Source organism: Pelobates fuscus, chromosome 12 (assembly GCF_036172605.1).
Source record: "Pelobates fuscus isolate aPelFus1 chromosome 12, aPelFus1.pri, whole genome shotgun sequence".
Taxonomy (NCBI): Eukaryota; Metazoa; Chordata; class Amphibia; order Anura; family Pelobatidae; genus Pelobates; species Pelobates fuscus.
In genome coordinates this window covers 58965909-58979744 of record NC_086328.1, presented here as the reverse complement: position 1 = coordinate 58979744, position 13836 = coordinate 58965909, and the positions used below count along the sequence as shown (strand labels likewise).

General features: G+C 46.3%; 1 protein-coding gene across 1 annotated transcript in view; it reads right to left on the bottom strand.

Moving 5' to 3' along the window:
* SLC6A2 (solute carrier family 6 member 2) overlaps positions 1–13836 on the bottom strand; it is a 1625321-nt gene that overhangs the window by 514371 nt on the left and 1097114 nt on the right. Inside the window, exon 11 of the mRNA XM_063437889.1 lies at positions 8792–8891. Within this exon, the coding sequence (XP_063293959.1) occupies positions 8792–8891 (100 nt within the window). The remainder of the gene's footprint in view (positions 1–8791; positions 8892–13836) is intronic.

Sequence of the window (13836 nt, the reverse complement as noted above, 5' to 3'; positions counted from 1 at the left end):
ACCGGTGAAGCCTCTCGAGCCCGTCCTGCCTGGGACCGGGTGGTAACCGGATATGCCTCTGAGTTATAGGAGGGGGCAAATGCCGAAGTCATAGGGCCCAGGTCGTTGCCCAGTAAGACCTCAGCGGGTAAACTGTCCATGATCCCCACCCTCACAAGTCCTTTTCCCGCACCCCAATCAAGATGTACTTTTGCTGTGGGTAATTTGTATATGTCCCCTCCAGCCACTCGGACTGCCACCGTGTCTGTGGAGCGTTTATGTGGTGGTACGAGCTTCCCCTGGACTAGGGTGATGGTGGCCCCGGTGTCTCTCAATCCTTGTGCCGGGCGGCCTTCCAACAGTACCTCCTGTCGATGGTGCTGTCGGTTGTCGGTTGCGGCATACACAGGGTTAGCTTCATGTAATGGTCCCAGATACTCTTCCATAGTATTTGCTTGGTCTACACAAAAAGCACGGGCGGGGCGGTTGTTACCCGGGAGGTTGTTGTTTAGGGGGCAGTTGGAAATGAAGTGCCCCGGCTGCTTGCATTTGTGGCAAGTGGGGCGGGTACGCTCTTGGGGGTACTGGCTGGGTGGCCCGGCATATCGAGTAGGTCCGGCCGGCACTGGGGTACGAAACTCGGGTCGGGGGTTTGGTCTAGGGTTTTCTCGGAGTTCGGGCCGGGTGGCTATTCGAGAGTGGGAGTATTCGTGAACTTGAGCGTCCCGATGTTCGTCAGCTAGTCGGGCTGCCGCATTGAGATCGCTCGGACGCCGATCCTTTACCCACTCTCTGTCCTTTGGGGCCAACCCGTCATAAAAATGCTCTAATAAAAACAGTTCCAACACTTCGGTTGCGGTAACGGCACGGCACCCATTCATCCAGTGGGTAGCCGCCCTCCGCATGCGGTGAGCCCATTCAGCATGGGTGTCATTTACTTTCTTACTGGTGTTGCGGAATTGTCTGCGATAAGTGTCGGGGGTTACGGCATATCTCTTAAGTAGGGTGTCTTTTACCGTCTGATATTGCTCCGCTTCCTCGGGGCTGAGAGTCCGAAAAGCTTCCATAGCTCGACCCGCCAGTTTCCCGGCTAGTATCTTGGGCCAAGCTGTTGTGGGGATTTGGTGCAGTGCACATTGCCGTTCAAAATCGGCCAAGAACTCGTCAACCCCCATTTCACTCTCCACAAACGGCTTAAATGCTGCAAAAGGAATCTTTGGGATTTCCGTTGTCTCCGGGGGGGTTCGGCCGGCGAGTTTCATTTTGTGTTCGTGGGCTCTGGCCTTTTCGACATCTGCCTCAGCCTCGGCCATTAATTGCCGTATGAGTTCCAGGGAGGGGTTTGGCCCATACAGGGGCAGCCTCTCCCGGACCAACCGGGTTTTCTCATCGGTGCAAGTGGCAGTGGCTTCGGCCATGGTAAGGCTCTGGTCCATTTCTGTTAGTTCCGCGATTAGCTCTCTCCTTGGGCGGCTGTTCGCGTGTCCCCCTCGGCTCTCCAGTAAGTCCTTTAACGTGGTGCGTTTCAATTTGTCGTAGTTCCTCTCCATCCGTTCTGTACCTCTTCTAGGAATTCCAGGATGATCCTGCCGCTGCCACCAATTGTTACGATTGCCCCCTGTCTAGCAGGAGGGTTGATCGCTTGGATGTCCTGGTTCCCGGCTTGGAGAGTAGAATGGAGCGATACTCGGTAGAGACCTGTAAGTGTAGAATCTCCCCCTAGCTATGGTGCAGCTAGGATATTCTTTCCCCCCCACAAAACGAGTCGAGGCTGCGAATTGAGGGTCAAAATGAGAACTGAGGACTGGGATGCCCAGCCTGCTTTTTATTGGCAATACATACAAAGAGGACACTCCCAAGGGGAGGCATAAAATACCCAATCATATATTGGGTTCAACCCACATGTCCCCTCCCCTCAGATAACCAAGTAACACAATTATATTACACATACTTTTGTCCACATTCTGGATGTACCCCAAAACTAGGGGGTACACCCATACACCCTGCATCGCTAGATAGATCTTGTTCTGGAGGCCAACATATCCAAAAACTGGTCGGATCGAATGAGCGGTTCGGGAGTTAGGGGCTTCTAAAGTTTAGACCGACCGCACGGACTTTTCAGCCGAAAATAGTTCCATACGTTTAGGCCTTGCGGTCGGTCTTCGTTCGGACGGTAAAAACCCCACAACCCTTTGTCTTCCGTAGTCCTTCCTGGGGTCGCTGTAATCCCCAGGTGCAGGGCAAGTGCTTTACTGAACGGTGAATAGTTCGGTATGTCCAACACTGAGTTCTGTGATCCTGGAGGTCTCAGCGGTGTTCGCCTAGGTGGGTCTCCGTTTTTGGTTCCAGATGATTCTGGGCGACCACCGCTGATTGTAGGTAAGATGGCCGCGACCACGTGCAAAAGTCCCGAAATGGCGGCCACCTCTAGGCGTACATAGCGGGTTCGGGCTGGACCATACGAGGACTGTAAATCCGTCAGAACAGTGTCCAAAGCACCAAAAGTATGGGACCGAATAAATCTTTTATAACAGGGGACAACAGTAATGTAACATACTCCACTGCTGGTTCCATCCTGGTGCTGTCAGGGTCGCTGTACTCAGACATGCGTTGCCCTCAAATTGTAAATCCAAAGAAATGGTGTTCTGTAGCTGTCCTTCTGGCTGTAGGAACGATCCCACAGCTGCCACCAATTGTAACGGACCGTTTCAGCATATGAGGGGTTAAAATCCGTTTAGGCGATAATCCCCTTTTTACAGAAAGGCACAGCTACTGCAGAACATCAAAACTCACGAATTGGATAGAGGTGAATGCATCAAACTCCCGAACTGCATACCAGGGAATAAGATAGCACTCCAAGCTGGAACCTCACGAATAGCTGCTAGCAGATGAATAGGAAAAGCAGACATCAGCTTACACTCCTAGCAATCAATCTCCAACAGCATACAGTGAATCCCCCCAAGAACGAGACAAGGCTCCGTGTTGAAGGTCAAGCAGTGGTCTGAGGTGCTGGGGCACCCAGCCTGGTTTTTATTACATGAGTACACATACAGGCCACACCCAGGGGGAGGCATAAAATAACCAATTACATAGATGTTACATCCCACACATCCCCTCCCCTTAGTGTGACACATAATCCCATTATGCATACAGTTCAAAATATACTTTTACACAACTTTCGTAACTTTAAAACCATACATCACATTCACATAAAAATACATATCCTCAATCAATCCATTCAGGGGAACAACATATTAAAAAATGGCATGAATCAGACCAGGGGTTCAAAAGTTAGTAAAAGTATCTTTTGTTCCCCCTGGCTGGCAGAAAAAACATCCCCACAATGCATCCCGGTTTCCTCCCTTCTGCCCTGGAGATAATTGGAGAAGTAATCCAATTATCCAGGACTAGAGGCAGACTCCATTAACCACATGGTTGCAAAACGACATAAAACACTTTAAAATACATAAAGTCACATTTTACACATAACACACAGACATTTCACATATCCCCAGATAGCTCAGGTCTGAGTGCACATTATTAGGTGAATGGCACTCAGACCAACCGAATACAGTTTAATCGCCATAGAGCCAAAGTCTTTAATCACACGAATAGGCTCCATGGCATAGCTATCTGGGTTACCACAGCTCACACAGGGCAAGTACCAAATGACCCTACTGTATTTAAAGGGCCAGAATGAGTGACATACACTCTGGTATGGCCGAATACTGTTTTTAAAGGGCCCAATCTCCCAGGGCCATAGTCCAAAGGCAGCAGGCGGGCAACCAGGCTCCTCCAAAACAATGTGGCGAGATTGGTTCCGTCACAGTTACATACATAGCTGAAAAGAGACTTGCGTCCATCAAGTTCAGCCTTCCTCACATTTGTATTCTGCTGTTGATCCAAAAGAAGGCAAAAAATCCAGTTTGAAGCACTTCCAATTTTGCAACAAACTAGGAAAAAAATTCATTCTTGACCCCAGAATGGCAGTCAGATTTATCCTTGGATCAAGCAGTTATTACCCTACATTGAATGATTATATCCTTGAATATTCTGTTTTTGCAAGTACAGGTATTTCCCGGTTTACGAACTCCCGCTTTACGTTTTCCCGCCTTTACGAACGCTTTCCGGACATGCCGCCATTTTGTTTTGCCGATATTTTGTTTCAGCGCTCCGTGGATGCTGACCAAGGAGCATGCTTGGGAGCATAGAAAATATGAATATGTAGCCAGGAGAAGACAAGAAGAGAGAAAGCATAGTGTAAAAACGGGTTTGTGTATGTATGGCTGAGATTGATGTCTGTCTGTGTGTGTGGGATGGCAGAGAGGCCTCCGAAAACGGGTCTGGAATTATACAGTAATTTAAAGAACTTAAATTTTTTCTATCATCAAAAAAAACACCATGGCTATAAATGCAAACAATTGTGACTCAGAGCAAGTTTGGTTATTATTTACATGCCTTCAGTGACAAGATTGTTTGAACTGTTGAATATTGATCTCAGACTGTGCAGGGGGTGTCATTATTTATTATAATGCAGAGCATTTTGGGCTCTTCATGATTAAATAGATAGGCAGTAAGGATGATGAGACTGTGCTGTCCTCTGCATTTCAGAAGACCTGGGGTTTGTATTCATGACAGGCAGTAAAGGGAATAGGATATTAGTTTTTTTTTATTTTGTACTTCATTATTGCTGTACCTGGTGCAATAATGACCCAGGCTACACAAGTGTACCTTGTGATGCAGTTTTAGGAACATTTTGTGTAGCTAGGGCTGCTTTGTATTATGGTGTACTCACCTGAAGGTGCTGTGAACTGTAACAGCCATCTCAAGGTACACCTGAAACTCTACTAGTGCAGATATACAGACAGAATTGGAAACAGAAATCTAGAAATGAAAGCCAACATATATTTGCTATGCTTTCATTTTGTATTTGTACTTAATTATATAGGTTTTCAATGGTAAAACTTCTTCGTCAGGAACGAAACCCATGTTTATTGCATTGCGGTCTATGGGAAATTAGTTCTCACTTTATGAACTCTCACTTTATGAACTAGGCTTCGGAACCAATTAGTTCGTAAAGTCGGGAACTACCTGTATGCATCTAGTAGCTGTTTGAACATTTGTATGGACTCTGATAAAACCACTTCTTCAGGCTGAGAATTCCACATCCTTATTGTTCTTACAGTAAAAAAACCTAACTTCCTCCTTTGGCCTTACGCAACAGTCTAATTTAGCAACTCATACAGCGGGAAACACTATTAATCTCGCCTTCACCAATCTCTGTACCGCTCTAATCTCTCCAATATTCCTTTTCCTCTATCAGACCACCATCTGCTGACTTTTGACATCGGCATACCCAAGACCCAATTGACACCACCGTCTGAACATCAATCTCACAGAAAACTCTGTGAGATTGATGTCTTGACCTAGAGCATTTCTTCACTATTCTCCAAACTCTCCTTTTACCTATCTCAAACCTCACCTGTCTTAGCTCTGCAACCTCCTTCTACAATTCCACCCTCTCCTCTCAACTAGACATCATGGCACCTCCTACATTTAAACGCAGCAAGCACCCCCAACAACAACTTTGGCACACCAAGCTGACTCGATACCTCCAAAAATGCTCCAGAACTGCTGAATGCTGTTGGAGAAAGTCTCATTATGTGTCTGACTTTCTCCACTATACATTTATGCTGTGCTCATACAGCTTGGCTCTTTCTGCTGCAAAAGTAAATTACTTCATGACCACACTCTCCTGCAAACCCAAATGACTATTTCACACATTTAACTCTCTTCTTTGCCCTATTTGCACCTACTAACTTGACCGCCTCAGACTTTGCAACTCACTTTACTGACAAGATCTCTACAATCAGGGAAGATATCTCTCATCTTTCTTCTTCCCCTTTCAATACATCCCCTAACCTCACTCCCTCTGCTGTTCTGCTCTGCTCCAATCCTCCCGCCCCACCACCTGCTCCCTATTTCCAAATCCCTCGCATCTCATCCATACTGTCTTCTTCTCTTTCCCTACCTCTCACTAAAATTCTCAATCTCTCTATCTCCTCTGGCATATTTCCATCGCTCTTTGAACATGCAACTATTCTAAAGAAGTCCAACCTTGACACTAACTCCTCATCCAACTACCTTCCTATCTCGCTACTGCCTTTTGCATCCAAAATCCTTGAAAGAGTTATGTTACGATTGACTCAGGTCTAGCAGGAGGTTGGATCACTTGGATGTCCTGGTTCCCGAAGTCAGAGAGTCGAACGATGCTTCAATCGGTAGAAACCTGTAAGTGTAGAATATCCCACTAGCTATAGTAAAGCTAGGATTCCTGAATCCCTACAACACAAGTCGAGGCTGCGAGTTGAGGGTAAAACAAACTGGCTTTAATGGCACACAAGCATGGCAATTTATGCAAGTCCCCAGGTCCAGGGACAGCCCCCTATGGACCTAATGGGATACAGGTACAATGCAACTAGTCAACCATTCACAATACAATGTATATTTCAAACTAGTACTCGTCCAGCTTGGAGATAATGAGGCCAACGGTTATACAATCTAATTATCTCCAAGCGCCCAAAAGACCATGCTTTATTGTGTTCCAGCAAACAGCATAAAAATATATAACTTAGGCATTATAGAGAGAATATAGTTCATTCCACGAATCATTCGGTAGCTCAGATCTGGATGCATCAAGTGTACGAATTGCGCCCAGATCCCACGAACAGAACAGAAGGTTTCTGCTATAGAAAGTCTTGTTCGGTAGTTGGATTGTAAGCCCTCAATGGTGGCCATGTTTTTAGGTCCGTCAACGGACAGCGGGACCTCGACTCCGTACTTATGGAGCTGAGGTCGGGTACATAGTCACATGAATCTCCGCTAGCAGTCTGGTTGTCCCGGTGAACGTTCTAATCGATGCCACACGCTAGAACGTAGGTGGTCCCTCCTTCGTGAGTCTTTTGGTAGTTTCCCTTCGGGGAATTGTATACGAATGGGGGGTCCCTTGGGACCGTCAATAAGCTTGTGGTTAACCGCAGACCGCAACGCCTTGTGCGGTTAATGAGCGGCACACTCCACTCACCGGGTGGTCGGCCATTGGGTACTTTGAGGGGTGACGAGGTTAAGTGGTGGCACACGCCAAAGGCTGGGTGGTCCATTGTTCGTACTGACGAATGTGACTTTATAACAGTTCGTGTAATCCGTTCGTATGGACTGAATGCCGGTAAAATAGGGTTTTAATAAGAAGAGGCAGAGAATAACAATATAACGGGTCTTTGTAAGAAGTTATGTATGTGAGATTGATATACTTCCTCGAGTCCAACTCTCTGCTAGACCAGCTTCAGTCTGGTTTCCATGCTAAGCACTCTGTGGAAACGGCACTGACCAAAGTATCCTATGATCTACTCGCTGCAAAATCTCATTGTCACTACTCTATCCTATTTCTCCTAGACCTTTCTGCGGCTTCTGACACAGTTGATAATCAACAGCTTCTTCTCATCCTCCGCAATATCGGTCTACAAGATATTGCTCTCTCCTGGTGCTCCTCCTACCTCTCCCAGCGCTCTTTCAGTGTTTCTTTCTCTGGCTCTGCTTCATCTTTCCAACTCCTCTCTGTTAGTGTCCCCCAAGGTTCAGTATTTGGTCCCCTACTGTTCTCCATCTATACTGCCTCCCTACTGCTCCTTTGGCTTCCAATATAATTTCTATGTGGATGACATGCAAATCTATCTGTCCTCTCCTGATCTTTCCCCGTCCCTCTTGACTAGTGTCTCTGACTGCCTCTCTGCTTTTCCTAACTGGATGGCTGCCCACTTCCTTAAACTCAACTTGACTAAAATGGAATTTCCGGTCTTTCCTCCCTCAAGTGTTGTTACTCCTGTGTCTATCTCCCTCCAAGTCAACGATGCTACCATCAGCTCCACCATGCAGGCTCACTGCCTAGGTGTTCTCTTGGACTCCGACCTCTCCTTCATACCTCATGTTTAGTCTATCGCCAAATCCTGCCGCTTCCATCTCAAAAATATTGCGCGCATCGAGCCCTACTTAACGCCAGATGGGACTAAGGTGCTGGTCCATTCCACTGTGCTTTCTCGCCTTGACTACTGTCAAGGAGGCAGATCAGGGGCAGAGTCTGCACAAGTAAAAGAAAGCCCTGGCCACTCAGCATCTCCTCATAGAGATGCATTGAATCAATGCATCTCTATGAGGAAAGTTCAGTGTCTGCACGCAGAGGGTAGGGACACTGAACAGCAGTGATGCACTGTGCAGCCCTGCCTCAGGAAGCACTTCAAGTAGCCATCTCAGGAGAGGCCAGTAGAGGTATCCCTACACCTAAGTAAACACCCACTGTATATTATTGCAATAGCACTTTATTGTCATTCCTGTACTTTTGTGTCGCAGCCATTTTTTTTTCTTTGTTGTTCTTTTGGTTTGCTGCCTTCATTTTGATGAATTAACGCTAAACCTGCTCCCTTTTTTCCTGTAAAGACAGTGTTTACTGCAAAAAAACCCTGAAGGGAATGATTCTATTAACCAGAGCAAATACAATAAGCTTTTATAGTGCCTCTTTCACAGACATAGTAAAATTCTAGCTTTTGTTTTGATTTTGTTTTGATCAGAACATGTACAATTGCCTCTGTCTTTAATTAATTAATAAACCCTTACAAGTTACTGCACACCTTGCACATCATTTTCTTTTGACTTTAAAAGATTATTTCATATCACCATTGGGACATATTCACATGCTACAGATTAGAATCAAAGCTAGACCAAATTCTCTTTTGATTAAAAAAAAAGTGCTTTCTCTTACCATAAAACCATGACACTCCTATAGCCTCTATTAAGACAGCAAATAAAATAGATGTTCCAGCAGCAAATGTGTCCAGCAGTGTGAGCACATAAATTCCACCCTGTTGATAAAGAAAAAAAAAATCAAAGACAGATTAACAAACCTTATATAGTAAAAAGTTTGTGATAGAATGTAGAATTAATCCATATGTCTATTGCCTACACATTTTGCAATATTCTCTAGGTATATATTGGCAATCTTCTTCTGAACCATTTTGTAGACAAAGGATAATCACAATTTCAGACCAAGAGAGGAATAAAAATAATGTTAGCTGGTTTTACGAGGAAAAGCAACATAACAAGCTAATCTCATTACATAGGTTATGGTAAAAATCAGGGGTGAAGTCCTGGGGAAAAAAAAGTTTGGGATCTCACCCAAGATCTCCACCCCCCTCCCTAAAAAATTATAGTGCAGTGCAGGGTGTGTATAATGAATGTAGTTTGTTTGTAGTGAATACAGAGTATGTAATATGACTGCAGTGTGTTTGTAGTGAGTGCAGTGTGTACAGTGGCGTCTCTAGGATTCATTTTTAGGGGGGGCACATGGTGGGCCAGGGACTAAAGTAGGGGGGCACATTTCGTCTCGGCGCCACTGGTCTGTTGTCCAGGAGATCATCGGCCTCTGCGTAGTAAGTGCTGGGGTGTCCCCGTCGATGAGTGTGAACTCAGGTTCAGGAACGAGGAGGTAAGACGACCGCTGTTTTAGACGGCGGACCCACTAGGGGTATTGGATACCGATTGTGCGGTAGGCCCATAAGGGGTTATTTGGAATCTGCCCTAATCTGCCTAATCTGCCTAATTTTGGTTTGGAGTCAGGTGGGTTTCTGGTCTAAATAGCCCTAGCCAGACACCGGTGTCTTGTCTAGACTAGCGTTCTAGGGTGTATATTTCGTTCGCTAGGTCGGAGGGACCGGGAGACTAAGCGGCGCCTGTGTAAATTCGGTTCGCTAGATCTCAACCTATCTTGGCTAAGTGGGAAGGCGTGTACATTTGGAACCCACTAGACTATTGATAGAGTAGATAGACTAAGAGGGTACTGTTGTAAATTCCGCCCTCTAGTTTGCTATATGTGGTGCTTGGGCAGTGTGGCTAACCAAAACGTATGTAGATAGTTTTAGGTAGTCCATCAAGGTACTGGCCAATAGATTAGTTGGGAATTGTAAATGTGCTAAAGATTGTTGTAGTAGCGTGTATATCTTGCTAGATAGCGTGAGCTCTGCCGTCTAGTGAGAGTGTGATTAGTGTGTAACTGTATTATAGCGCACGGTACCATAACCATGTATAATTACTGACACCGTAAATAAGTACTAATAATTGTCGTCTATGTTGTATGTTTAACACCATAACCACTACTAATTGAACTGTGACTTTAAATTGTACTCTAACCAATGCTAACCGTACTATAACTACTGTTTGTAAAGACGATGTTACTGGGGTATGTTATAGACGGGTAATTCAGATATAGGGAATTATAGCGTGGGTGACTGTATAGTTTCGCCAAAGGGCACAGTATTAGTTATTTAGTGACTGGTGTAACAGCTGTGTGTATACGGGAATTCCCTGAGTGTTTTGTTGTGTGCGTTTCGCTTAGTAACTGTACCACGTGGTGCTGTTGCAGAGGGAACGGGTGTGACCGTTGGAAGAGTGTGTGTTTAGTTTCTGTTGGAGACGACGCTCCATTGTTAAGTATGGGCGCGTCAGATTCAACGATTTTGGATCCCTTAGGATGTATGATAAAAAACTTTAAAAAGGGATATACTGCATGTGATTTTGGGGTAAAGATGTCTCCAGCACGCCTGACTACTTTGTGTAGTAGGGAATGGCCTACTTTGGTTGCCGCATGGCCACCACGTGGCAGTTTGGATCCTAATCTGGTACAGCGTGTACACGTGGCTGTATCAGGTAGGCCTGAACTTTACGGCCACTTTCCATATATTGATTGTTGGAGACAGGCCGTAAATGAAAAATGCCAAAATGGATCCGAGTATGCCACGAGGAACAATGTCGCCTCATGGTGGCCAGGACTCGCTTGTCCACTAAGGCCGTAATCACGCCCATTTTGGACACGCCCCCTGAGTCTGAGATCCCCATGCCGCCCCCTTACTCCTCCTCCACCGGAAGAGGAAGAGGAGGTGCTTGCCCCGTTGTCCCCACCTATTCCCTCCTCTAGCTCAGAGCCCAGCCCTCTTGTTTCAAACTCGCCCCTTCCGGTACCTACCTCCGTTAACTCCACATATCCAGATTTGGCGCCATATCTAGTTTCCGGTCAGGCTCCTCCTAGCCCGGCCCGGAATATTTTACTTACCAACTTTCCCCTTAGTAAAGCGTCCCCATCCCCTTGTCTTACTACCCCTCGACCGGAACCCCTAACTGACGTATCTCAACGAAGCCCCATACTAACCCGACGAAAGACTGGTATCCTACAACCCCGACATTATCAAATGCCTCTTCGATTGACTCCTGGCCCGACACACATTAACGATGACGGCCAGATACAATATGCTGATCCAGTCTTCGTCTATGTCCCTTTTACAACCACTGATCTATTTAACTGGAAAACCCATAACTCCTCTTACACCGAAAAGCCTCAAGCCATGACGGATTTGTTTACCTCAATAGTCCAGACACACAATCCCACTTGGGCTGATTGCCAGCAATTGTTGATGACATTGTTTAATAATGAGGAAAGGACAAGGATAAATCAAGCGGCAATTAAAGCGCTGGAAGAAGAGGCCCGTACACAAAATCAGGCCAACCCAGCAGCATGCGCAGCCCATTATCCAAACACCGATCCAAATTGGAATGTCAATGGCGCAGACATGGTCCATTTAAAAGCTTATAGGGACGCTATTATTGCTGGCATGAAAGCTGGAGGAAAGAAGGCGATTAACATGTCTAAGACGGCTGAGGTATGACAGAAAAGTGATGAATCGCCCAGTGTCTTTTATGACCGATTATTGGAGGCATACCGTTTGTATACCCCCTTTAATCCAGAGGCTCCTGAGAATTCCCGGATCGTTAACTCTGCCTTTGTCAGCCAAGCCTACGGAGATATAAAGCACAAGCTACAAAAGTTAGAAGGGTTTGTAGGTATGTCCATAACCGAACTAATGGAGGTAGCAAACAAGGTATACATGAATAGGGAAACAGAGACAAAGAAGGAGGAAGAGCGTAAGATGCATAGAAAAGCAGATATGCTAGCGGTAGCGATCGCAGGCGTAGATAGAAGGGAAAAGGAAGTGTATAGGGGAATGGATAAAGGCGAGAGTAAATGGAATAGGGAACCCTTGAGTAGGAATCAATGCGCGTACTGTAGGGAAGAAGGGCATTGGAGAAGTGAGTGTCCACAAAGGGAATAGTATGAGAGAGACAGACCTAGGGCAGGATATGGTAATTATAGAGGCAGAGCGAGAGGAAGAGGAGGTCCTGGAGGGAATAGTGGTAACAATAGAGGAAGTGTTAGTGGAGACAGGTACTATCCAGCAGCGCAGAGACCCCGCGATAGAGAAGATAGGGACTTTGTAGGTTTGGCGGACACAGTCATGGAGGACTATTGATACCGACCGGGCTCCATCCCCCTTGGCCGAGCGGAGCCTATGGTCGATGTAACAATAGGGGGAAAAAGGAGTGCTTTAATGATTGTTACGGACCGTTTCAGCAGAAAAGGGTAAAAATCCGTTTAGGCGATAATCCCCTTTTCACAGACAGGCACAGCTACTGTAAAAGCACAAAAACTCACGAATTTGGATATAGGTGAATACATCAAACTCCCGAACTGCATACCAGGGAATAAGATAGCACTCCAAACTGGAACCTCACGAATAGCTGCTAGCAGACGAACAGGAAAAGCAGACATCAGCTTACACTCCTAGCAATCAATCTTCCAGCAGCATACAGTGAATCCCCCCAAGAACGAGACAAGGCTCCGTGTTGAAGGTCAAGCAGTGGTCTGTTTATTCAGGGCTACCTGCCCCTGTATTTATGCAGGTCTCCCACCTGGTGGACACTCCCCTAGGGGACCAGATGGAAGACTGAAACAGCAGACAGACATGTATCACTTTCGTACACACAGCCACAATACTTTCCCACAATGCATCCTGGTTTCCTCCTCTCTGTCCTGGAGATAATTAATGAAGTAATTCAAGTATCTCCCAGGACAAAGGCCAGACTCCATTATGCACGTGGTGACACAGAAACAGTATATCACTTTAAAATACATAAAGACACATTTTATACATAAAACACAGACATATAACATATCCCCAGATAGCTCAGGTCTGGGTGCACATTATTAGGTGAATGGCACACAGACCACACAAATACATTTTAATTGCCATGGAGCCAAAGTCTTTAGTTATGTGAACAGGCTCCATGGCATTGCTATCTGGGTTAGAACATTCACATAAAACATAAAATACCGAATTTCCCTGCATTCACCAAATCCATACGAATGAGAACCAGGGGCTGGAGGTTCAGCGGTGCCTGCACGTAAAAGTGTCCGATTTTGGTGCATGAAAGCCGGGCAGAAAAGCGCTGGCTGCCCGGGGAGCTCCAGAACACCGCCACCTAGCGGCCGCAAAGTGTAACAGCAGGCACAAAGTTAACAAGCAATTAAGCTGCGGTTAACCCCCTCCACTCAAAGAGATCCTGGAACCGGGCTTGTGTAGCGCTCTCAAACTCAGGCTCTGCAAAAGTCTCCCATAACAAGCCAGGACCATCAAACTCGTCTCCCTCTAGCTTGTCATGCTCGGCTGTCCGGGGTAGGTACTGAGCTTCATACCACCAGAGTGCCTGGTAGGCATCCTCCAGCCACATTTCCTGCCATACTAGGTGTTCCAATTCCCTCACCCATTCCTCCAGGGGCTGCTCTCCCAGGAAGGGCACCCGCAGGGCTACTCGCTTCTGCAACTGCTGCTCTTCCTTGTGGAATCTCCCGTCCTGCTGGTATTCCACCATACCTAGTGCCTGGTACCAGATGCCTTTGCGTACTGCATCTCGTTCCTCCAT